This window comes from Protopterus annectens, chromosome 2.part2, assembly GCF_019279795.1.
Source record: "Protopterus annectens isolate FY-2018-M chromosome 2.part2, PAN1.0, whole genome shotgun sequence".
In the NCBI taxonomy this organism is placed as follows: domain Eukaryota; kingdom Metazoa; phylum Chordata; order Ceratodontiformes; family Protopteridae; genus Protopterus; species Protopterus annectens.
The window spans coordinates 152,275,745-152,302,139 of NC_056730.1; the positions used below are offsets into that span (position 1 = coordinate 152,275,745).

The window sequence follows — 26,395 nt, forward strand, 5'->3', positions numbered from 1 at the left end:
AACTTTTAACCCAGAGGTGGGGAACTCTGGAGGGGTGGACCTTTTTGCCTCCCCCAAAAACTACCAATTGAAAAAATTTTGCACCAGGAACCCTCACAGCAGAGCCTGGAAGGTGGATGCCCTGTCTTTTACATGGGAAAACCTCTCAATTTATGCTTTTCCTCCTCTGCCCCTCCTCTCAAAAGTACTATTCAAGATCAAACAGGACAGACCAAGGGCAATCCTTATTGCACCAGACTGGCCATGCCAGCACTGGTACCCACTCCTACGTAGTCTGACAGCAGTGCCACCCTGGCACCTGCATCAGACACCTCGCCTGCTGTCTCAGCAGGATGGACAGATTTTGCATCCACAGCTGCAAACCCTAAACCTTGCAGCCTGGCTTATCCCATGAATACACCACCAGTATCCCTCAGCAAACAGGTGTTGGATGTCATCCTTGAGGCCAGTAGGCCTAGTACTAGGAAATCCTGTGCTGAAAAGTGGAAAAGATATTGATGTTCATTGTGTTACACTACTGCAGTCATCCTGCCGTCAGGCGGTCCCTCAGTCGGCCAGAGTTCCAAAGTCTTGGTTCGTTGTTGGCTGCTGTCGCCTCCTCCATGACGTCAGTGCGACAGGGGTATATAAGATGCAGCCGACGCCATTTTCTTCGGTCTTTCTTGCCGCGCGGTGCCTGAAGCAGAAGCAGTTCACAAGTGCCGGTCGGCCGACTCCTGAGATTTTCATTCCGAATCCAGAACCGAAGTCTTCTAAAAAAGCTAAGTACCCCGTTGGGGAAACTTTTTCTTGCCTCAGACCTTTGTCAGTAAAAGTTAATAACTGTATTTCTTGTGGGAAGCAAATATCTCATAAGGATTTCCACTCCTACTGTATTCCATGCCTAGTCCCTGACCACAACGTCACTGGTTGTCGGTTTTGTGCTAGGTTTAACAAGCACACTATTAAACGTCGGTTTGATTTTGCCTGACATTATTTTGGTTGAAAATTCAATTACACCATGCCGCCGGAAATTCCGACGACCGCAATGCATAAAAAGCACAAGAAGGACAGGCATCCGAGGCCCAAAATGGACGACGAGTCCTCTTCTAGGCCAGTCGCCGGTTCTCCAGTTTTCAGCGAGGTGTCTACGCAGTCCCTGACTACCACTTCCACAGACCGACTTCCATGTTGAGCTGGCTGGGCCTTCGGACGTACTAGGCCTTCAGTTTACTGATTCTAAACCTACAGTGGAAACCAAAGTAGCTGAGCAATCCACAGCTACAGAGGGTGTTTTCAGACCTACCCAGTTAACTATTAAACCCTCTGTTAAGCCTAAGAAACCCACAACTCTCTCCAGGATAGGCTTCCATGCCTAAGAAACAAATGCTAAAAATGGCCAAGGACCTAATCACCCTGATCAGGGGGTCCCATCCCCCTCCTGATAAAAGGCCCAGGCAGGATGCAGACTATGAATCTTCTGACCAGGTGTCCATTTCCTCTGACTCTTCCTCGGACCTAGGATATTCTTTTACCCCCTTATGAGGATTCTGATGCTGAGGAATCAATTCTATCAGCCTCTGCGCCTGAGGATTACTTCTTTGGGTAGACCTTGCATACCATGAGAGAGCACTTCCATTGGGAAGGCCAGGATTACTCAGAATCCAAGAAAAGACTCCAAGACTTACTTTTATTTCCCCAACACAGACCCCTTCATATCCCACCAATTAGACATTGTGGATGATGTGTACACTGAATCCAGTTTGAATCCTGACTCTTTACCCCCATCCCCAGTTAAACCTGATAGATATTACAGAGTCCCTGACTCTCACAAATTTCTGTACAAAAGCCCTGTTGCTGACCCTGAAACTATTTCTCAGGGACCCAAAGGGATTAAGGCCTCATCAGCAAAAAACCCAGTTCCCTCTGACAGAGATTTCAGAGCATTAGACAGATGGGGAAAGAAGGTATATACGTCTGCAACTTTAGCAATAAGAGCCTTGAATTGCCATTTTCACATGCTAAAATAGCAAATTTTGATGTCTCAGTTGAAACAAAAGATGCTTCCAGATTCAGATCCTCCTAACTTAAAAGAAATGCAGGATTTATTGCATGCAGCTGAACAAGTAGGAAAACATACTTTGCAATGTGGGTTTGATTCCTTAGAGGCCTCCTGTAGAGCAGCAGTTACAGGCTCTGTTATTAGAAGGCATGCTTGGTTAAAAGAACATACGTTACCAGATCATGTTAAGGTCAAATTATTGGATGCACCTTTGCAGCGGGATGTGCTGTTTGGAGTTAAGGCAGAGGAGGTATTAAAGAAGATAGAGGATAAGGCAAAATCTATGCAAATGGTGAAAGATTTCTTACATGTTCAGCCTCCTCGTTTTAGCAGAAATTGGCCAACAATGAATTGGTCCTTTCCAGTCACAGAAAGACCTCAAAGGGGCAGATACAGACATCCAAGAGGTAGAGGTCATGCGCAAGGCCCTTACAGGCATCGACAATGAGGCACACCAGGCCAAAAAGAAGGGGAAGACAGGCCTCAACCTTATAAAAAACAGCCTCAATGACTTTCCACTATAGCTGCCAAATAGCTCTCTCTTGGCAGCCCCCTTAGGAGGAAAACTGGCACTTTTCTATCACAACTGGCATTGCATCACCAAAGACAAATGGGTTCTCAACATTGTATCTCAAGGTTACAGGTTCCATTTCCACACCTTTCCAAGGCTAAAAAGAATGCCAAATCTGCCACCAAATCAATGGGCAGAGGCCCAAAAACAAATTACAGCACTCATGGACATGAGAGCTATTCAAAAGGTACCACCACAGGAACAAGGACAAGGATTTTACTCAAGGCTCTTTCTGGTTCCCAGAAAGGACAAAGCCTGGAGACCCATTCTGGACCTTTCTACACTAAACACTTACCTGGATGTTCCGAAATTCAAGATGTTGACACTGCAGCAGCTTCTTCCCATGCTGGGCAAGAAAGCTTGGCTCGTGACTTTGGACCTCAGAGTCATACCTGCATGTCCCTATCAGACAAAATTGCAGAAGATACCTCAGATTTGTTGCTGGTTCAATGCATTATCAATTCTTTGCACTGCCCCTTGGCTTATCTACTGCGCCCAGGGACTTCACAAAGTGCCTCGCACCAGTAATTGTATTTGACAGGCAAAAAGGAATTCAAATATATCCATACCTGGACGACTGCCTGATTCAAGCAGAGAGCAGGGACATTCTACTAAAGCATCTGGCGTACGTAAAAAAGTTAAGTTGACTGGGGTACACAGTAAACGAAAAGAAATCAAAACTAGTGCCCTCACAACAGATATTCCTGGGTGCCAGCTTGAACACAACGGCCCAGATGGCTTATCTCACGCCAGACAAGTATGGACAACTGACTCAATATTTTCAATTGATGGCAACAAAGACCCAACTCCCTGCAAGAAAAATTCTGCAGGCCTTGGGCTACATGGCATCTTGCATACTACTAATTCCATATGCCAGACTGCATATGAGGAAACTACAATGGTACATAGAGTGTATGGTCTCAACACTGTCAAAGTTTGGAAATCGTTATACCACTAATTCCTTGCCTACAACAGGAGTTTTGATAGTGGGCACAAAATTGCCACCTCACCAAGGGACAGCCTTTCACTCAACCCACAGCCAGGTAGACACTGACAACAGATGCATCGGATTACGCCTGGGGAGCACACATGGCAGGAAAATGTATTCAGGGCGAGTGGCCCACAGAGCAAAAACTTCTCCACATCAATCAAAAAGAGATGCTAGCTGTACAAAATGCTATTATAGCTTTCAAGGACCTACTGCATCCAGGACAATTACTATTAATGACAGACAACACCACAGTTATGTGGTACATAAACAAGCAAGGGGGCACTCACTCCTACCCCCTCTGCAGACAAGCCATGACCTTGTGGAACACAGCTCTAAACTACCAAGTTCATCTGCAAGCACAATACCTGCCAGGAGAGAAAAACACACTGGCAGACGACCTAAGCAGAAACATTATGGACCCACACGAATGAGAACTGAACCCACAAATATTCAGAATGATAACACAAAAATTGTGGAGCCTGGACATAAATCTGTTTGCTACCCCAAAGAACTGCCAATTACAGAAATTCTGCACAAAGAGCTACTATCCACAAGCATGGAAAGTGGATGCCCTCTCAGTCAGCTGGAAAAAAACTACAAGTATACACTTTCCCCCCTTTACCTCTCCTTCCAAAGTTACTCATAAAAGCCAGGCAGGAAGAGCCAAAAATGATCCTGATTGCACCAGACTGGCCACGCCAGCACTGGTACCCAATCTTGAAGACCTTAACACAAGAACCACCCTGGATTTTACCACAAATTCCAAAGTTGCTGACTCAGCACAAGTCAGATACTTCACAGCCAGCTAAAGACCTTAAATCTAGGTGAATGGAAAATTCCTTAGTCAAGCAAGCAATGCCTTTCTCCAAAGCTGTTATGGATGTCATTCTGGAGGCCAGAAGGCCTAGCACCAGGAAAGCATACTCGGACAAATGGAAGAGATTCTGTGCCTGGAACCAAGCGCACAGCCTTGACCCTCTAGTCCCAAACATTCCTCCGATACTGCAATACTTAACTGAGATGCTGGACAAGGGCCTCTCTTTTTCATCCATCAAGATCCACGCCTCAGCTATCTCTGCTCATTACAACACGGATCCACCAATTTTTTTCTAATCCTTTGCTCAAACAATACCTCAGAGGGGCTAAAAACATAAGACCGCCCCGTAGAGCACCAACACCTACTTGGGACCTGAATTTTGTTTTGGAAAAATTAACTTTACCTCCTTTTGTGCCAGCTAACACAGCAGAATTAAAATACATCTCTTGGGCTACTGGCAATAACATCAGCACAAAGAGTTTCAGAATTACAGGCACTAATGGCAGTGGAACCTTTCCTCATCTTCCACCAGGACAGAGTGTCTTTAAGAACCAACCCTACGTTTATGCCAAAGGTGGTATCAAGTGTGGCTCTAAACCAAACTATTCACTTGCCAACTTTTTATCCAGAGCCACAGAACAAAGGGGAGAGACTACTACATTCTTTGGACATTCACAGACAGTTACGCTTCTACTTGGACAAAACCAAAGCTTTCAGAAATCTGAACAATTATTGGTAGCATACGATGCAGGAGCACAGGGAAAAGCCATCTCAAAGCAGACTGTTTCAAAATGGATAGGACACTGTATACGTTTCAGCTATACCCACCATGGGAAACCTGTACCTAGCAGCATTAGATCTCACTCCACCAGGGCAACAGCCACTTCAACTGCCTACCACAGAGGAGTACCTACCAAGGATATTTTGGAAGCAGCAACATGGAGTTCTGTGCATACCTTCACCAAGCATTACCATTTGCCTTTACACTCCAGATCCATAGCTGGCTTCACCACTGCTGTACTGCAGGACCTTATAGCCGCCCCTAATGCCTTATAGATCCAGCCTCCCTACCTCAGCTTTGGGATTTCACCCAAGTGTAATGACTGCCGCAGTGTAACACGATGAACATAGTACAGTTTTGTACCTACCATAAATGTAGATGTTCGAGTGTAAACACTGCTGCAGTCCAGGTTACCCTCCCTCCTTCCCCTCTTACTTTCTGGTATTTACCTGGGACATATACCCTTTATTACCTTTGGGGAGTATTTGCTGGTAACTAAAAATGGTTGTTTGCTTTTCTTTTGTATTTTTTACTAGCAAGTTGTATTGCCTACCTGTTTGGGGGCACCTGACATCTGGGGCAAGAAAAACTGAAGAAAATTGCATCAGCTGCATCTTATATACCCCCTGTCGCACTGACGTCAGGGAGGAGGCTACAGCAACCGACGCCGGACCAAGACTTTGTAACTCTGGCCGACTGCGGGACCGCCTGACTGCAGGATAACCCAAGTGTAATGACTGCAGCAGTGTTTACACTCGAACATCTACATTTATGGTAGGTATAAAACTGTACTTTCTTGGAGTCAGTCTCAAGGAAAGGACACGGCTGTACCCAACTTCCCTCAAATTCTTTATTACCTAGCAGAGCTCCTCCACAGAGGCCTATCCTTTTCATCTATTAAGATTCATGCCTCTGCCATCGCAGCTCATTATAATACTAAGCTTCCTCTCTTTTCTCACCCTTTTATCAAACCGTTCTTGAGAGGAGCTAACAATTTAAGGCCCCCCTATGAGAGCTCCCACCCCGGCCTGGGACCTTAACTTTGTACTGGAAAAGCTCACACTTCTCCCTTTTGACCCTGCTGCTTGAACAGAGTTAAAATTCCTCTCTTGGAAAACAGCCTTACTTCTAGCTATTACTTCAGCAAGAAGAGTGTCTGAGTTACAAGCCCTTCATTATTTTCCATCCTGACAGGGTTTCCCTCAGGACTAACCCTTCCTTTATGCCCAAGGTGGTATCTAGTGTGGCTTTAAACCAATCCATCCATTTGCCAACCTTTTTCCCTAATCCTCAGAATAGAGGTGAAAGGCTACTGCACTCCTTGGACGTGCACAGACAGCTCAGGTTCTGCCTTGACAGGACTAAGCCTTTCAGGAAAATCTGACCAGCTACTAGTCAGCTTTCCTACAGGGGCAGAGGGCAAGGCCATTTTGAAGCAAACCATTTCCAATTGGATAACACACTGCATCCATTTCTGCTACAAGCACCATGGAAAACCTACCCTTCTGGGGATCAGAACTAAGCTACTTCACCCTCTACAGCATTTTTCAGGGGGTCCCCACCAGGGACATTCTGGGAGCTGCAACCTGGAGTTCTGTACACACCTTCACCAAGCATTACCACTTACCTATTTTTTCTAAATCCAGAACTGGATTTGCTACAGCAGTCTTCCAAGGCCTGCTAGCCAACACTTCTTGACTGCCTCCACCCTTCCTCAGCTTTGGGAATCAATCCAAGTGTGATGACTGCAACAGTGAAACACGAAGAACTTAGCACAGTTGTGTACACTTACCGTAAATGTAGATGTTCGAGTGTATTCACTATTGCAGTCCTGGTTTCCCTCCCTCCAGCCCCATGGCTTTCTCTGTCCTTTTTTCCTATCCTCTGTATGGCCATTTATTATGGCAGGAGTATTTACTTTTTACTGGAGGTGTTCCACACCATGTAATAGCTTCCTATTTGGGGGGGCTCCTGACATCTAGGGCAAGAAAAGCTAATGTAATGGCGTCGGCTGCATGTTTTATACCCCTAATGATCTGATGTCATATGAGAGGCGACAGCATGCGACGCAGAAATCCCAAGACTCTGGTATTCAGGCTGACTGAGGGCTACCTGCAGGCAGAGATAACCCAAATGTGATATACACTCGAACATATGTATTTATGGTAAGTGTACACAACTGTACTTTCTCCTTGCACTTGCTCTCCTCGGCTTCTATACAGGCTATGCCATCAGGACTGGCTCCGTCTGGGGCTTCTTGGTTCTGAGGGCTGGTGCGCGCAGACATCACATTTATGCCCATATACCTGCCAACCCCTCAGATGTCCGCACCATCAGGGACTGGAAAAGCTTTGGGAACCTGGCCGGACAAGCTGATCGGAAGAAGGGTAAACCCACTAGTTAATACTGCAACATGGAAGAGAAGGACATCTATGGTTATGGTAAGATTTTACTCAACTTTCCTTTCTTCAAAGAAAGAACAATCCAGGAGGTCCCACCAGACCAGAGATGGTTAGGAAGTTATTCCAGGTTCTGTTCAGTACTGAAGAAAAAAGGACCTCAGTGGCCTACACTATGTTACAAAAGACCATATTCAGAATAGTCACTATGCAAGCGATCCTGCCATGTTTATGGGAGGGAATATTGGTTGTGTTGATTAGCTCACCAGGATGCTTAGCTCCGCATAAACAATTTGAATCCAGGAGGTACCTACAGTTTCATTTGAGAATCAGTCACTCTAATTTCAGAGCCCTGCCCTTCAGTCTCACCACAGACCCCGAGGCGTTCATGTGCATGCAGTAGTTACAGCTCAGTAGCAAGTCAAATGGATACATTTCCCTATCTGGACAATTGGCTTCTTGCTTCAGCAAGCTTTGGAGTCCTTACTTTCAGCCAGCGACTACTTTTTTTTTTTTTTTTACAGTTCTGGCTATCCCTGGGTATATCCATCAATGTCAAAAATACCATGCATTCACCCTACTCGGAACATGAAGTTAGTTCATTGGTGGTTGTATTAATATAAACAGCTGCTGTGCAAGTCTTCCAGCAGAAAGGGTACAAGTTATCAGAACAAGGGTGTGTCTTCTAATGCAGAAAAGCATTCTCCAGCAGCATTAAATGGTCTTTCATACCTGGCCTCATGGGGATTCTGCAGTGGTTACATATTTTGTCCCATCTCAGTCGCGCAACATTTTTTTGCTCCCCAATTTCCTTCAAGTTTAATCAAGGTATGCAGCACAGGCTAATGTCCAAAACCTTGTCTGCAGTTCAAGCAGAAACTGACTCCAGACTGTCTTCATGCTCCTTTTCTGCTTTATAAAAAGTTCTAAAGCTTCTTCCCTACCTAGAAAGAAGTGGTCTACTGTGTCTGAAAAGATTGTTCTCCATTCATTTTGTATTCTGTTCCTGTGGCAGAAACTTCAGGTAAACTTTTTTCAAGATCCTTGTTATCCAAAGTCTGTACCAAGATGCCTGTTTCATTTTACAGTAGAATCTGAAAAAAAACCTGCTATAATTGTGGCCGAGTCTGCCAGTCCAGAAGTAGCCATAGTTCAAACTTTTTCAGTTCATTCCTGGCCAGGCACACCCATGATCCTTTGTCCGATTTGCCAGAGTTTGGATTACAGCAGTTTTTCAAATGCATGTTGATTTTCAAGGCAGGAGATTAGAAGCTTCTTCTGTGTCCAGACATGTCTGGGGTAGTGATGGAGTGTTATTCATGCCTGGAGCTAATTCTCCTCAGAGTAATTGCCGCCAGAACCCTTTGCTTCACATTTCCTGTTTGCATGAAACTGGTCCTAAAGTTATAGACATCAGAGCATTCAAAGCTGTATCCTTTCTTTGTTCCCATTGGTACTTGTTTTCAGACCCCTTTGCAGTTATGCTGTCATCCGTATTGTTAGTAGTGGTGCCCACATTTGCAGTACTGACTTTTCTCTGCATTGATAGTTCTGATGCTTATGACTTCAACGTCTGTGCCCATACATGGGTTTTTGGCATTAAGCCCTTTGGGCATTTGCTATACGATTTATACCTTTTGTTGTACACCACTTCTGCTTATATCTGCAACTGTTTGTATTCAAAAACTTTTTTGGAGTTATTTTTATATATATTTATTTAATCTTTGACTGGGTTGGTCTAACTAGGCCAGTGACCTCTCTTCAGCGGAGACCAAAGGTAGTATTCATGTATGGAATGTTTAGTCTGGTTAAAAGAAGTGCCTTTTGAAGAGTAACCAACAAATGGAGATGGTAGCGAACCAAAAAAAAAGACTAAAACCCAAAAACAAGCCTTTTGAAGAGTCTCATCAGTTACAAACTAAAATCCTAACTACCTCCAGCAAGCACTCCTCAGAGGTGTTCCTTCCCTTGTGTGTAAAGAGGTCTGCAGTCTTCAAACTCCACACCTGCTCCAGAGAAGCCAAAGGAAGCCACAGCAAATGACTAACACCCTGAAAATACCCTTATTCTTCCCTGCAAAGACACTGTGATGAAGGGATCAGCATCCAGTTTATAGGATATACTTTATTTTGTTTTGAGAGAGTCTTTGTAGATATGTTACCTTTGTGTGTTGTGCGTTTAGGGCTCCTTACAGTCTTACCCATGAGCATTTGTTGGTATTTCTGTACTTGCTTTATCTTGGATGTGCATACACCCATAACATGAGTAGTGTTTAGATATGCATTTACTTTCTCTTTATAACGGTTATTTTTAATGATTATATGCAAGATTGCAGCCATGCTTTCTTAGGGATGCCTGATTGCTAAAAACAGCACGCTGGGAGACTGATATTCACCTGTGGCTGAATCCTCACCGAGTTTCACTACCACTGGTTGAGTGTAAAGTGGATGAGGTTTACAACTTATCAGTCCTTCAGAATTATTGTTGGTACTTTTTTTTTCTATAGCTGTCAGACTGAAGAATTAGTGTGTATAAGTAAGTGGGGTGTGAGGCACATTGTATTTTTTAGCAGTTTTTTTGGCAGTTTGGTGTCCATAACTAGACTTTGCAGTGTAGTTCTGCTGTTTGCATATATAATAGAACAGCTGACTGTGTTCTTTTTACAGTTCTTTTTTCTCCCCATTTCTTAATAGATCGACTTGGAGAGCATATTTGCACTAAACCCAGACTTGGCACCAGAGGAAGAAGATATTGAGCCAAGCCCTGAAACGCCACCACCTCCTACACCTTTAGCCAAAGTGAACAAATTAGCTAAGGTTTGTAAATCTGAACCATTCTTGTAATAGGAAGCTGCTACATTCAGCAGTGTAAAGGATTAAAGTGTGGAATTGTTATTGGGAGTGTGTACTCAAGTAGCCATTGGCTGTACTGAAATTAATTATTTCTTTGATATGTATGTGTTGTGGAATGCAGCAAGTGTGCTTAACCTGTATAAACCTAACCAGTGTTGTGCTAAGTTAATGTGTTCTATTAAAAACTGGTTAGTTATAGACAGAAGACAATAGTGCGTTAACTATAGTACATGCGGCATTATGGCTGTGAAATACTTCATCAAACTAGATGCAAGCAATTTCTGCGACTCCCTGAACCCAAGCCTCTGGTCATCCTTCTAGTTTTGGAAGTCCTTTTACAGTGTATTTTTGTAGCAAGATGGATAGCCCTCTGCTCCAAGGAAACCAGACTGCTTTTACGGTGTCATTGACTCCCACAAGTATCTTTATTAAAATCCAGCTGCTGGTCCAGCAGTGGCGTCTATAAATTCTAGCAAGGGATTTAATGGTACTTTAGCCAGGGAATCTACTCTGTAACAGGAAGAGTGGAATACTCCTTCATTTGGGAAAAATATCTACACGCTAGCTGTCCTGGCTGTTAGGACCATTTACTTGCCAGTCTTCCGTGTTAAGATTTTAGAAGTCCCTCCTTGAGCAGTTAAGACAAAAGGCAGAGGGGATTAAAGACAAGGCCCTTAGTAGGAGGATGCTTAACCTATGCAACCTCAATTCATATGTAGCTAGGCATTCATGAAACGTGGCTATAATGTACTTGATGCATTCTACAGTGTAGTTGCAGTGGGACCCTTGGACAAGGAGGCAAGCCTAACTGAGGAAACCTCTTTCTGAGGATGCGAAAGCACAACTCCCTAGTAGCCCCTATATTTGAGTTTCTGTTTGGATCTCCCGCAGAGAAGATGTTTAAAATGCTGCATGAAACATGAAAACCATATATTCGGGCAAAGACCTTTTTCATTCTTTTGCACTTGGGTATATCAGGTAACTACCCCAGTAAAAGATGTCCCTTCTACCCTAAGCAGGAAAAAACAAAGGAAAAAAAAAAAGTCTCAGAAAGAAGTGGCAAGCTTGACTGCGAGAAGAAACTGGGTGGTATCCAGGGTCGTGGCAGCCAGGGTGATCAGCTGTAGCTTGGTGCAGGCTTTCCTTTAGCCCCAGAAGTACCCATCCATCCTACCTCAGGCAAAAACAGGAGGCAAGTTGACCTTGACTAAACAATGGAAGGGGACTTCACATAGAGCAAGTGGGTCCCCTAGATTATTAAAAAAACAAGTTGCAAACTGCAGATGTTCTTCGTGTTTCACTGTTGCAGTCATGACACTTGGGTTATCTGCCTGCAGGTAGCCCTTAGTTGGCCTGAATACCAGAGACTTAGTATTTCTGCGTCGGATGCTGTCACTCCAGAACTGACGTAAGGCGTATAAAACCAGGCAGCCAACGCCATTACATCAGTCTTTCTTGCCGAGGAGCCTGAAGCAGAAGCAGTTTGCAAGGGCTGGTCGGCCACTACCTGAATTTTCGTTTACAAATTGAATCCTCCTGAAGTCTTCTAAAGCTAAGTACCCCACTGGGGGTCCTTTTTTCTTGCTCTAACCAATGTCAGAAAAAGTTAACAATTGTCTTGCCTGTGGAAAGCAAATACCACACCGAAATTTTCATTCTTACTGTGTCACCTGTGTAGACCCAGGCCATGACGTACCTCGCTGTCGGTTTTGTGCCTTGTTCAACGCCCAGACCATTCGTTGTCGGACTCTCATTGTCGCTAAATTCTTTCGCTCTCGATCTCCTTATTCCGAAATGGTTACAGTAAGCCATCCGACTACTGATATGCCGAAAAAAATATAAGGATAAAGAGACAGACTGCACAGGTCCAAAGCTGCTGATGACACTTCCGTTAAGCTAGTCGCCAGTTTGCCGGTACTCATTGAGGCGCTTTCGCAGCCCCTAATGCCCACTTCAGTGGATTTGCAAGCCTCTACCGAGACCAGTTCGGAGTCTAGTATGCAGCGAGACTCTAATTCCACTATGGAACCTGCAGATGTCTCTACCTTGGATGGGTCCAGAGCCGCTGAGCAGGCACTGGCATCTGAAGCAGCTCTGTTTGACTTAAACCGACGACTGCATTTCTGTCTAAAACTGCTGAGTTTCTAAGGCCAAGAGTATGCGTTATGCCTAGAAAACTGATCGGAGTGCATGCACCTGCTCCCTTGCCGCAATGTCAAATGCTTAGAATGGCTGAAGACCTTATTATGTTGATTAGGGGAAGTCAGCCTTCCCCTGCTAAGAGAAAGAGACCAGTCCCCAGCAGCTTCAACAGACCAAGAGTTTGATGACTCTGAAGTGTCTGATTATGAGGATTCAGATGCAGAGGAATCCATTCCCTCTGGTTCTCCTTCAGAGGATTTTTCTGTTGGTGGAACCTTACATACTTTGTGAGCATTACCACTGGGAATGCCAAGACTAACCTCAGTCCAAAAAGAGACTCAGAGAATTTGTAGATTTGCCACAGCACAGGCCTTTAGCAATACCCCCGGTCCTGGAAGTTGTTGATGATGTCTTTATGGAATCCAGTCTTACTCCTGATACTTTGCCCCCTGCCCCTAGATAATCAGACCGGTACTACAGAGCACCTGACTCTCACAAATTTATTTGTAAGAATCCTACTACTGACCCAGAGATCATTTCCCAGGGGCCTAAAGGTATTAAGGCAACTACAGCCAAAAATCCCACCTCTTCGGACAGGGATTCCAGATTTTTGGACAGATGGGGTAAGAAAGTATATACCTCTGCAACTATTGCCATTAGGGCATTGAATTGTCAGATGTTCATCCTGTTTCACTGTTAGTCATTGCATTTGGGTAATCTGCTGGCTGGTTGCCCTCAGTCAGCCTGATTAACAAAGTCTTGGGTCCTGCGTCGGTTGCTGTCCATTCTTCCTTGACGTCAGGTTGTCAGGGGTATAAAACATGCAGCCGACGCCATTACATCAGTCTTTCTTGTCGTGTGGTGCCCGAAGCAGAAGCTGTTTGCAAGTGTCGGTCGGCCGACCGACTCCTGAAATTTTCATTTTCGAGTTTCAGAACCAAAGTCTTCAACTAGAAGCTAAGCACCCTGTTGGGGAAACTTTTTCTTGCTCCTTACCGATGTCAGTAAAAGTTAATAATTGCATTACTTGTGGGAAGCAAATACCTCGTAAGGATTTTCATTTGTACCGTATTCCTTGCCTAGGCCCTGACCACGATGTACCTTGCTGTCGTCAGTACATTTTTGCTTCTAAATATTTCAGCTCTCTGTTTAATTATCCAGAAATGACGTCTGTTAGCCATCCGACTACCAGATTACCGAAAAAACGCAGAGAGGAAGACAGAGGCCGTTGAGGTCCAAAACTGCCAACGACGCTTCTCCTAAGCCAGTCGACAGTTCGCCGGTACTCAGTGAGATGCTTTTGCAGCCCCTGATACCTGCTACTTCTGATTTGCAAGCCTCTACTGAGACCCATTCGGAGTCCGGTATGCCGCGAGATGCTTCACATGTGGAACCCGCGGATGTGTCTACCTTGGATGGGTCCGGAGCTGCTGAGCAGGCACTGGCTTCTGAGGGTGTATTCAGCCCTACAGACTTGCATATTAAACTGACTCCCAACTTCAGTACTAAGGCCTAAATCTCAATGTATGTCTAAAAAAACGACGCCCAGGCCACAAGTTCAGGCCCCTATGCCTAAAAAACAATTGATCAAAATGGCTGAAGATTTAATTACTGTAATCAGGGGTAGTCAACCCCCCCCCCCCAAGAGGCCTAGGATTGAACTTGACTATGAATTTTCTGAACAGGACTCTGTTTCTTCTGACTCTTCTAAAGATCTGGATTTGTCCATACCTACTTATGAGGACTCTGATGCAGAGGATTCCATTCCCTCTGCCTCTCCGCCTGAGGATTTCTCTTTTGGGGAAACTTTGCATACCTTAAGGGAGCATTTCCACTGGGAAAGTCAGGATTTCTCTGAATCCAAAAAGATGCTTAGGGATTTCCTTCTTTCTCAGCATAGGCCTTTGGTTATACCTCCTGTACTAGACATTGTTGATATGTTTTCGGTGTCCAGTATGGCCCCTGATTCCTTGCCTCCAGCCCCTAGTAAACCAGACGGGTACTACAGGGTTCATGAGTCCTACAAATTCCTTTTCAAGAATCCTGTTGAGGACCCTGAAACCATTTCTCAGGGGCCCAAGGGCATTAAGGCTTCTACTGCTAAAAATCCTACCCCTTCTGATGAGACCCCAGGGGGTTGGATAGCTGGGATAAAAGATTTATACTTCTGCAGCTTTAGCAATCAGGGCTTTAAACTGTCAGTTCCATATGCTAAAATATCAACAGCATATCATGAGACTGCTTAAACAGAAAATGATGTTGATTTCTGACTGTGTGGAGAATAAAGATTTACAGGATTTATTGCATTCAGCTGAACAAGTTGGCAAACATACTTTGAAATGTGGTTTGATTCTTTAGAGGCCTCTTGCATGGCTGCTGTTACTGGGTCTGTGCTTAGAAGGCATGCTTGGCTAAAGGAGCAATCTCTGCCTGACCATGTTAAAGCAAAACTTTTGGATGCTCCTTTACAGCAGGACCGCTTGTTTGGCAAATAAGGCTGAAGAAGTTCTAAAAAAGATGGAAGATGAAGCTAAATCTATGCAGACTGTGAAATATTTCTTACAAGTACAACCTCCTAGATTTAGAAGGCACTGGCCTACTAAGAACTGGTCCTTTCCAGCTCCTTCCAGAGCCACTCCAGCCAAACACAGGCATTCCGAAAGCAACAAGTTTCAGTCCCAAGGGACTTTCAGAACTAAGCAATGGGGTGCTGCCCACTTCCAAATCTGGAAACAACAAGGCACCACCCTATGGCAAACAGTCTCAATGACTTCGCTTTAAAATTACCAAGTACTTTCCTCTTAGCCGCCACTTGGGGGAAAACTGGCTCTTCATTCAAGCAACTGGCAATTTATAAACCAGGACAAATGGGTTTTAAATATATAGTGTCCCAGGGATACAGATTTCATTTCCACACACTGCCAACTTCAAACCTGTGGCCAAACCTGCCCCCAAATCAGTGGGCAGAGGCTCAGAAACAAGTACTTTCCCTCCTAAATATGGGGGCTATTCAACTAGTACCAGAAGAAGAAAAGGGGCAATGTTTCTGTTCGAGACTTTTCCTGGTACCTAGAAAAGACAAGTCATGGCGTCCAATTCTGGACCTGTCAACTCTAAACACCTTTCTGGACATTCCAAAATTCAAGATGCTGACTCTTCACCAGTTACTTCCTATGCTAGGCAAGGATGCCTGGTTGGCAACTCTAGGTTTAAGAGGCTTACCTGCATATCCCAGTCAGGGAATCCTGCAGAAGATACCTAAGCTTCAAAGCAGACTGCATGCATTATCAGTTCTCTGCACTGCCCTTTGGCTTGTCTACTGCGCCCAGGGTATTCACAAAGTGCCTGGCTCCAGTAATTGCATTTTGCAGGCAAAGAAATATGTATGTCCATACCTGGACGATTGTCTAATTCAGGCAGAAAACCAGGCCATTCTTCTAAAACATCTGGCGTTTGTAAAAAGAGATGTCCTTCAAGAATGCAACTGCAGTCCTGACATATGGGTTGTCCTGCCTCAGGCAGCCCTTCGGTCGGGTTGTCCTGCCTCAGGCAGCCCTTCGGTCGGCCAGATTCCAAAGTCTGGGTCCGGCGTCTGCCGATGTCGCCTCCTCCCCGACGTCAGAGCGGCTGGAGTATAAAGGCATCAGCCGACGCCATCTTCAGTCTTTCTTGCCATGCGGTGCCCGAAGCAGAAGCAGTTCGCAAGTGCCGGTCGGTCAGCTCCTGTGTTTCCAGTTACCGAAGTCATCTAAAAGCTAAGTACCCGTAGAACATTTTTTCTTGCCTCAGCCGATGTCAGAACAAATTGAGAAAGTTAATAATTGTTTGTCTTGTGGTAAGCAAATACCTCATAAGGACTTTCATTCTTACTGCCTCCCTTGCCTGGGCCCAGACCACGACGTCTCGGCCTGTGCCGCCTGTGCTTGCTTTAATAAGCGCACTCTCAGGCGCCGGGCAGAGTTTGCCGAAGACTTTTTTGGCGAATCTTACGCTTACAACATGCCGTCGGAACAACCGACAGCACAAACTACCAAAAAACGTAAGGACCGGGACCGACATCCTCGGCCCGCGTCTTCCACCGATATAACGCCTAAGCCCTCCGCGAGTGCTTCGGTCCCTTCGGAAGCGGTAATTCAACCGTTCCAGGCCGACGACACTGCGTTAATTCATCCCTCTGTCTCGGGGGCTACACCGGTGCCGGTTGTTGATTTTCCTCCGGAAACCGAAGTTCTGGATCTACCCGACACCATTCCCGTGGACAAAGTAACCCCTGCATGTGGGGCAGCTAGGCCTCCTGTATCCATATCAATCAAGGCCTTTGCACGTGCTAAGGCCGCCAGCCAGGCCACGGCCCATCCCAAGCCTGCTTCTCAGGCCCCTTCTTCTGACAAACAAATCATGTCTGTGGCTGCAGATCTTATTTCTCTTATTAGGGGGTCTCAGCCTCACCCAGACAGAGGTTCTCAGCCGCCTGCAGAAAAAAGGCCTAGAACTGAGCAGGCAGACAACCTCTCTTCAGATGAAGCCTCCGGGGATTCAGAGCATTCAGAAACCCAAGAAGAATCCTTCCAGGCATATGAGGACTCTGATGCTGAGGAATCTATTCCCTCTGCCTCTCCTCCAGAGGATTTTTCTTTCGGTGAAGTCCTCCACTCCATGAGGGAGCATTTTAAGTGGCAGGCTCAGGAATTTTCTGATTCCAGGAAAAGGCTACGTACCTTCCTTAAGTTACCCCAGCACAGACCTTTAGCTATCCCTCCAGTTTTGGATGTCCTGGATGATGTTTTCTCCGACTCCAGTGCTTCCCCTGATTCTCTCCCTCCTGCTCCTGTCAAGCCAGACTGATATTACAGGGTCCCTGACACTCACAGGCATCTCTTTAAGGCCCACTCTGTGGATCTAGAAATTATTTCACAGGGCCCCAAAGAAGTGGCTACCTCCTCAGCCAAGAATCCACTGCCAGCTGACAGGGAACAAAGGTCCCTGGAGAGATGGGGTAAAAAAGTCTATACCTCTTCCACCCTTGCCATGAGGTCTCTTAACTGCCTTTTTCATATGTTTCAGTACCAGGATTATTTACTGGATGATTTGCAGAAAAAGATAGCCTCTCCTGAGCCTATAGATAGAAAGGCATTGCAGGATTTGGTTCATAATACCCAGCAGGTTAGTAATCATTTTCTGCAGTGTGGTTATGATGCATTGGAGGCTTCATGTAGGGCAGCTATGACAGGGGCTGTTATCCGTAGACATGCTTGGTTGAAAGAACAGCCACTGCCAGATCATGTTAAAGTAAAGCTCCTGGATGCACCTCTGGATAAACAGAAGCTTTTTGGAGCTAATGCTCAAGATGTGTTGGAATCTATTGAAGAGAAGGCAAAATCAGTTCAAACAGTGAAGGATTTCCTCCAGGTTCAGCCCCCAAGGTTCAGCCGGAATTGGCCTTCAAAGAATTGGTCCTTTCCAGACTCTGACAAGTTTCAAAGGGGAAAGAACAGGCATGCACGAGGTAGAGGGCAATACAGAGGCTCCTACAGGGGACGCCAATGGCAACCACAAAATCAAAGAAATGGCACAGGTAGTACACCTGCACCACAGGGACAATCACAATGACTTACCTTTCACTCCGCGTACCAAAGCTCAAAGAGAAGCACCTATAGGCGGAAAATTATGTCTATTCTCAAACTGGCACATTATAACAAAGGACAATTGGATTCTGGACATAATAGACAGAGGTTACAGGTTCCACTTCCATACCTTACCAACAGGACAAGGCATGCCAAACCTGCCACAAAATCAAAGGGCAGAGGCACTCATAGAAGTCTAAAAGCTGTTACAAATAAAAGCAGTAGAGAAGGTTCCTCCTCAGGAACAAGGCCAGGGATTTTATTCAAGATTGATGTCCTTCAAGAATGCAGCTGCAGTCATAACATGTGGGTTGTCCTGCCTCGGGCAGCCCTCGGTCGGCCGGATTCCAAAGTCTGGGTCCGACGTCGGCTGATGTCGCATTTCTCTCCGACGTCAGAGTGGCTGGAGTATATTCGCATCAGCTGACGCCATTTTCTTCAGTCTTTCTTGCCGCGCGGTGCCTGAAGCAGAAGCAGTTCGCAAGTGCCGGTCGGTCAGCTCCTGTAATCTACGATACCGAAGTCATCAAAAAGCTAAGTACCCCGTTGGGGACCTTTTCTTGCCTCAGCCGATGTCAGAAATTACTGAAAAAGTTAACAATTGTCTTTTTTGTGGTAAACAAATACCTCAAAGATTTCCACTCTTACTGCCTCCCTTGCCTGGGCCCAGACCACGATGTCTCGGCCTGTGTAGCCTGTGCTCGCTTCAACAAGCGCACTCTCAGGCGCCGGGCGGAGTTCGCTGAAGATTTTTTCGGCGATAAATTTGCTTACACCATGCCGTCGGATCTTCCGACATCGCAAACTCCCAAAAAGCGAAAAGACCGGGACCGACATCTTCGGCCCGCGTCTACCAACGACTCCACGCCAAAACCTAGCACGAGTGCTCCGGTTCCCTCAGAGACTGTCTCTCCACCGCTCCGAACCGAAGACACCGCATTACCGATGACTCAGATTCCAGACATTACTCCGACGCCAGTTATAGACTTTCCTCCGGATACCGTAACCGAGGAAATGCCTGAGACCATTGCTGTAGACAAGGTCACTCCTGCACGTGGAGCTGCCAGGCCTCCTATGGCCATGTCTATTAAGGCCTACACTAGGGCTAAGGCAGCCAGCAAAACTAAGCATATTACTTCCAAATCCTTACCTCAGCCGACTCCGGAGACACAAATTATGTCCATGGCTGCTGATTTAATTTCCATGATTAGAGGTTCACAGGCCCATCCTGAGAGAGCATCTCAGCCTCCTCCTGATAAAAGGCCCCTGGTTGAACCCTCTGACCCTTCTCCTTCAGATGAAGACTCTGAGGGCTCTGTCCACTCTGATAGCCAGGAAGAGCTCTTCCAGACCTTTGAGGACTCGGATGCAGAAGATTCCATACCTTCGGCCTCCCCTCCTGAGGATATTTTTTTTGGGGAAGTTCTGCACACCATGAGGGAACATTTCAAGTGGCAGGGTCAGGAATATTCTGATTCTAGGAAACGCCTTAGGACTTTCCTTAAGAAGCCTCAACACAGGCCCTTAGCTATTCCTCCTGTACTTGATGTTCTGGATGATTTGTATTCTGATTCTAGTGCTACCCCTGATTCCCTTCCTCCCGCTCCAGCCAAGCCAGACAGGTATTACAGGGTCCCAGAAACTCATTCCCATTTATTCAGGGCCCATACTGCTGATTTGGAAAATATTTCACAGGGGCCTAAAGGAGTTTCAGCCTCCACCTCAAAAAATCCTTTGCCCTCCAACAGGGGAGCAAGGTCATTAGAGAGATGGGGTAAAAAGGTTTACACATCCACTACCTTATCTATGAGAGCTTTAAATTGCCTTTTTCATATGTTCCAATTTCAGGATTATCTCTTAGAAGATTTACAAAAAACATTAGCTTCTCCTGATCCTTTAGACAGGAAGACTTTGCAGGAAGCTGTACATAACACTCAGCAAGTAAGCAGTCACTTCCTGCAGTGTGGATATGATGCACTGGAAGCTTCATGTAGGGCAGCTATGACAGGGGCAGTGATGCGTAGACATGCTTGGTTAAAAGATCAACCTCTACCAGATCATGTAAAAGCAAAACTTCTGGATGCACCTTTGGAAAAGAACAAGCTTTTTGGTGCAAATGCTAAGGATGTGATGTTATGTGATCCTATCTCGCCTACATTCTGTACTGATGGGTTCGGAGCCGATCCCTCGGCTCCGACTCGGCACGCTTATGCTATAGAGCGAGGCCTCTTATTGGCTGAGCTATCTTTATCCCAGGATGCACCACCACTAATCCCCCAGATCTCGTTTGCCGCTTACAGAGCTTAGACGTGGTCTCAACTTGGCTGGGCTAAGTACTATTTATTTAGGCTTTTTCCTGTCAGTATTTTGCTTCATTTAAATCCAAAGGCTGTTTTAACGGCTGTTCTTTGTATACGAATGTTTTTGGTAATTTTAGTTGAGGTTTTTGTGTTATTTCCTGTCAGGGAAGGTTCCCGTTTAAGTTAGAGGGGCCTTCCCCTGTGGTTTCTACTACCTTAGTGGTTGTGTGTGGGTCAAGTACCCGTTTAAGTTAGAGGGTCTTGACCCTCTTTATCTCTTTATCTCTTTTTTCTTTGGACAGTTTGTTTGTTTATAAAAAAAAAAAAAAAAAAAAAAAAAAAAAGGCTTTAGTTTAAAAATTTAACACTAAACTAGTGATATATTTTTTCTTGTGTGTCAAACCATTTTTCTAGTTGTGGTTAACTGTGTTTTGGCTTGGTTATGTCGAAAGAACACAAACCCTCCGGGTTTAAGAAATGCACGAGGTGTGGCTTTAAAATGTCCATAACGGACGACCACTCCTCGTGCGTCTATTGCCTAGGTGCTAAACATCTGCAAGAGTCGTGCAGTGTATGCCATGCGTTCTCTTCTAGAGTCCTCCAGGAGAGGAAAAACAAATTAATCCTCAAAGGATTAATCAAGCCTTCCTTCGAGGAGGCTTTATCTTCCTCTCCGTCTCCTTCTAAAAAGAGGAAAGCGTCGGCTCCGACCAGTCAGTCGGAACCGACCGCTAAAAAAACTAAGCAGACTTCTCCATCGGCTCCATGGACTTCGGAACCGAGGTCGGAACGGTCTGCCTCGATGCCTTAAGGGTTATCGGCTCAGACTCTTCCCCCTCGGAGCCGAAGTCCTTATCGGCACCGAGGGAAATTTCCTTGAAACCTTCCTCGGAGCCGATAATTGTTGAGTCGTTTCGGAGCCGGTCCCCGAGCCCTTCGGAGCCGATGGAGAAATCGGTTCGGGCCCGATCGGTATCCTCGAGATCATCCAAGATGTCTGATTCGGACATCGACAGGGTGCTCCTTCGACTCTTCCAGTCTCCGGTGTTCCAAAAGCTGGTTTCGGCTCCAGCCCATTTGGCTTCGGAGCCGATGGTCCACTCCCCTACTGTGATTCCTCCTCCAACGGCTTTGGCACCGTTGGAGCCGGTGCTGGTGGAACCTGTGGAGGTGTTAGGGTCGGGCCCGACCCTTGCTCCAACTCCGGCTCTTGGGTCGGAGTTCAGTACACGGACTTCTTCCTTCGGCCCTGGGGAGGCTTCGATTGATGCTTTGGTCCCAAGTCTCCCTCTTGTGCGTCGGGGGCGGGAGTACCGTCCACTGTCGTGGCCACGGGGGTGGGACCCTCCCAGGATTCTGGTGGTCCCGCCTTCAGGGCTATGAGGAGTGCTTTAGCCAAATCTTCCTTGGCTACCTCCACAGTTTCCCCAGCTCCTTCCCTACATTTGGAGACTGGGTCGTTGGCAGTCCCCTGTCCTTAGACAGCGGAGCCCCTGGGCCTCAGGTTACCCCGCTGGGGTTTCTCCCCTCCTGGAGGTCCTTCTGAAGCCTCTTCGAAGAACCTCCCAGGAAGAGATCGCAAGAGGAAGCACGTTGACTCCTGATGAGGCTCTGACATCTGACACTGATCTCGATGATGCAGAAGGGTCCCCCAAGTCGTCCTCGGATGATGTCTCCTTTGCAGACATCCTGGAAGCCCTAAAACAACGAGGCGGCTGGCAGTCCAAACCTCCCTCTGCTGATGAGTCGGTGTTCCTGAAGGCCTTCGGGGCTCAGCCCTCCGCCTCTTGGGTGTCTCCGCCCTTCGACGAGCTCTTGGATTTGATCTGTCGAAGGGCGTGGGAACACCCAGACTCTGTGGAACCGGTGCCCGCTCGTCCGAACAAATTTCTCTCTGCGCCCCCGGACAGAGAGTTCCTTACTAAAGGTGTGGCTGTAGATGCTATGGTGGTGGCATCTGCTACCCAGCAAGATGTAGCAGAGGCTTCTACGTCCGTCCATCTTCCTAATAAGGAGTCTAGGAGCATGGATCGGTACGGAAAGCGCACCCTTAGTTCAGCGGCCTTTACACGGAGGTCCTTGAACTACCTGACGCACTTTACGAGATTTCAGAGGGTTCTGATTAAGGAGCTATCCGATACCCTCTTGGGTAACCTGCCTGAGGAGCTGGCCCAGACGGTTGGCTCTCAGCTGGCTACAATGTCGTCCATTTCGAACTCGTCCATGAGGCTCATTTCGTATGCGGCCGAAGGGGCGAGTAGAGCGGCGGGTACTGGCATTGCTCTACGGAGACAAGCCTGGCTCCGCCTGTGTCATTTCGCGGAGGCCTTTAAGTCTTCATTTGCCGACGCCCCCTTTGATGGGTCCTCCCTGTTTGGACCCAAGGTAAAAGACAAATAACCAATTCCAATGACACCCGTAGAGACAATAATCCAACTGCAGCAGTAAGATGATAAAAAACAGGTTTAATTCCAAAACGAATCCTTCAGCATAAAAAAGCACAATAAAGACAAGCGCTTTCGCCTGGACAATTCCAGGCTTTATCAAGTCAAAGTGAGAAGCAACAATGAAACCATTTTTTAAATAGTTAGAGCTCCTTGGTCACATGCTCATTTAATTGTTAATTAAAAGGTAAATCGCCACTGATGAGTACTAGAGCTTTGCTTAAATACATACATTGTTTTCCTTTATAGCATATTGCTCAAAATTCTGTTGCAATGTGCCTAATTATACAGAACACTGTTAACGCTGGTATCTGAAAAATTGTGTGCCATTTGGCAAAATTTTAAAAGCATTGTGTTTTTAAAAAAATAATAAATACACATTACATGCATAAAAATATTACCTGGAAGGTAAAAGACACACTAACCCGCTGTGAACAGGAAGGTAAGACTCTTACTGCCGTAGGGGCATGATTTTCCACTCCCTTTCGGCCTTATCCCAAGGCTAAAAGAGGAGGGAAAATGTGGTTCCGTAGATCTCAGAAGCCTTACCCCTCTCAGCAGGAAGGTTCCCCCTCCAGAGGCAAAAGGAGGGGAAATTCATCCAGAAGACGCCGTCCCAGAGGCGGCAGAGGCCCTCGCAACACTGGAGACCGCGAGTCCTTTCGTGACTCTTCAGCCTTTCATAGTCCCTGAGGGATTGCCCGGCTGTGCTGCTCCGGAGCCAGTCGGGGTCGCCAAGCACCTGAAGGCCTGGGAAGGGATCACTCAGGACCGATGGGTGCTTCGGATTATCGCCGGAGGTTACTCCATCCCATTCTCTCACCCCCCCCCCCCCTCAGTCCAAAAAAATCCCGGACCCGCCAACCAGTCAACGGGATACCGCAGCCTCAGAAATTTCAAAGCTGCTGCAAAAAGGAGTCATCCAACCGGTCCCCGCAGACCAGATCGGATTAGGGACTTACTCAAGATTCTTTTTGGTGCCAAAAAAGACCAGGGACTTGAGGGCCATTTTGGACCTCAGCATCCTAAACCGTTCAGTCAGAAAGTCCAAGTTCCGAATGGTCACTCTACAAACCATTCTCCCATTGCTGGAGAAAGGTGTTTGGATGTGCTCCATAGATCTCAAGGACGCGTAATATCATATCATGGTACATCAAGCATCCAGGAGACATCTGCGCTTCAGCCTAGGAGGCAGTCGTTTTCAGTTCCGTGCGCTGCCCTTTGGTCTCACCACAGCCCCCAGGGTGTTCACCAAGTGCTTGGCAGTAGTGACTGCTCACCTGAGAAGTCTAGGATTCCAGGTGTTTCCGTATCTAGACGACTGGCTCCTAACTGCCACCTCCAAGCATCTACTTCTGCGGAGCCTACAAGACACTATATCACTGGGCAATTCCCTTGGAATCACCTTCAATTGGCCAAAGTCTGTGTTGCGGCCATCTCAACGAATAAGATTCATAGGGGTAGAGATAGACTCAAACCAAATGCGGGTCTATCTACCTACAGACAGAATTCAAACCATACAAAATCAAGTTCGAGCCTTACTTCCCAGGTCCAAAGCCCCAGCCAGAATGGTCCTGCAGCTTTTGGGATCCATGTCCGCCACGGTTCTACTAGTCCCCTTGGCAAGGTTGCACATGAGGATTCTCCAGTGGCTCCTCTCAGCTCAGTTGTCCTTTCAGGAACTCCCCCTCAACCACCTTGTATGGATCACGGAATCTTGCAGACGGGACCTTCGCTGGTGGCTAGTGCCCTCCAACTTGGATCAGGGACGACCCTTTGTTCTACCTCCTCCGGCGGCCACTTTGACCACGGACGCCTCCCAGATGGGGTGGGGGGGGGGCATTCCCTGGGCAGGTCAGTCCAAGGCAAATGGCATCCGGAAGAGATTTTGCTTCATATCAACATCTTGGAAATGAGAGCAGTACTTCTGTCCCTTCAAGCCCTCCACGATTATCTCCCTCAAGGCGTGATTGCCGTTCACTCAGACAACATGTCAGTTGTTTGGTACCTGAACAAACAGGGAGGGACCAGATCATATCCTCTTTGCAGAGAGGCCATGAGGGTCTGGGAATGGGCAGTCTCCACCAAATGCTTCCTAGTGGCTACTCACATACCAGGCAAGTCCAATGTGATAGCCGACAGATTGAGCAGGACCATTCTCTCTCCTCACGAATGGTCTCTGAATATGACAGTTGCAAGTCAGATTTTCAACGAATGGGGAGTTCCGTGTTGCGATCTCTTCACGACTCCTCTGAATGCAAAGTGCAAAGAGTTCTTCTCCCTAACCCCGGCTCTGGGGAAGAGCCCCATGGACGCATTAGTCCATCCTTGGCCCACCGGCTTGCTTTATGCCTTCCCTCCAGTTCCTCTCCTTCCCAGAGTGATTCTAAAGGCATCTCTCTTGGGGAGCAAAATGATCTTAATTGCTCCTTACTGGCTTCGTCAAGTGTGGTTCCCCTATCTTCGGAGACATGCTCTGGTAGGTCCATGGTTCCTGGATCAGATCCCAGACCTACTTGTTCACCAGTCGGGACTATTCCACCAGTCCCTACACACCTTAAAATTGACGGCTTGGCTCCTCCTCTTCCGACGATAGTCAAGAGTCATACATTGGATCCAGATGTTGTACACACATTATCTTCGGCCCATAAGTCGACTACTAAGAAACTGTATTCTAGCAAATGGAAAAGATTTGCTATTTGGGCTCAACTCCGGGGCCTGGACCCCATTTCTATTCCCGTACCAGAGGTACTAAAGTTTTTGACTTCTCTTTTCGATCAAGGCTCTTCAGTTTCTACCATCAAGGTACAATTGGCAGCAATCTCTAACTTTCATGAATCCATGGACCCACCTTTAATGAGCAACAGATTGTGTAAGACCTTCTTGAAAGGTGCTGCTCTATTAGGACCTTCGATTTCTCATCCTGCACCTCCATGGGATCTCGATTTAGTGTTACGCGCCTTGACTTCTTACCCCTTTGAACCGGCAGCTACATGTGATATAAAGTTCCTATCATGGAAGACAGCCTTTCTGGTGGCGATTACTTCTGCCAGAAGAGTTTCAGAGCTTCAAGCTTTGTCTGTAAAACCCCCGTACTTGGTTTTTCACAAAGATAGAGTATCCCTCAGGCCAAATCCTTCCTTTGTTCCTAAAATTTGTTCTAGTTTCTGCTTACAACAATCGTTAGAGCTTCCAGATTTTTCCCAAAATACTCTAACAAAGCGGAGTTCATATTCCACACACTAGATGTCCACAGACAGTTACGTTTTTATTTAGACAGGACCAAACAAACAAGGAAAACAGATCAGTTGTTTGTATCCTTTGCAGATAACAAATTGGGCAAAGCAGTCACAAAGGTCACTATTGCCAAATGGATCAGGGACTGTATTACTCAAGCTTATTTTTATTCTAACAAAGAGCTTACCACCTCTGT

General features: G+C 46.4%; 1 protein-coding gene across 1 annotated transcript in view; it reads left to right on the forward strand.

Moving 5' to 3' along the window:
• KIF2A (kinesin family member 2A) overlaps positions 1–26,395 on the forward strand; it is a 2,798,933-nt gene that overhangs the window by 495,072 nt on the left and 2,277,466 nt on the right. Inside the window, exon 3 of the mRNA XM_044063819.1 lies at positions 10,294–10,416. Within this exon, the coding sequence (XP_043919754.1) occupies positions 10,294–10,416 (123 nt within the window). The remainder of the gene's footprint in view (positions 1–10,293; positions 10,417–26,395) is intronic.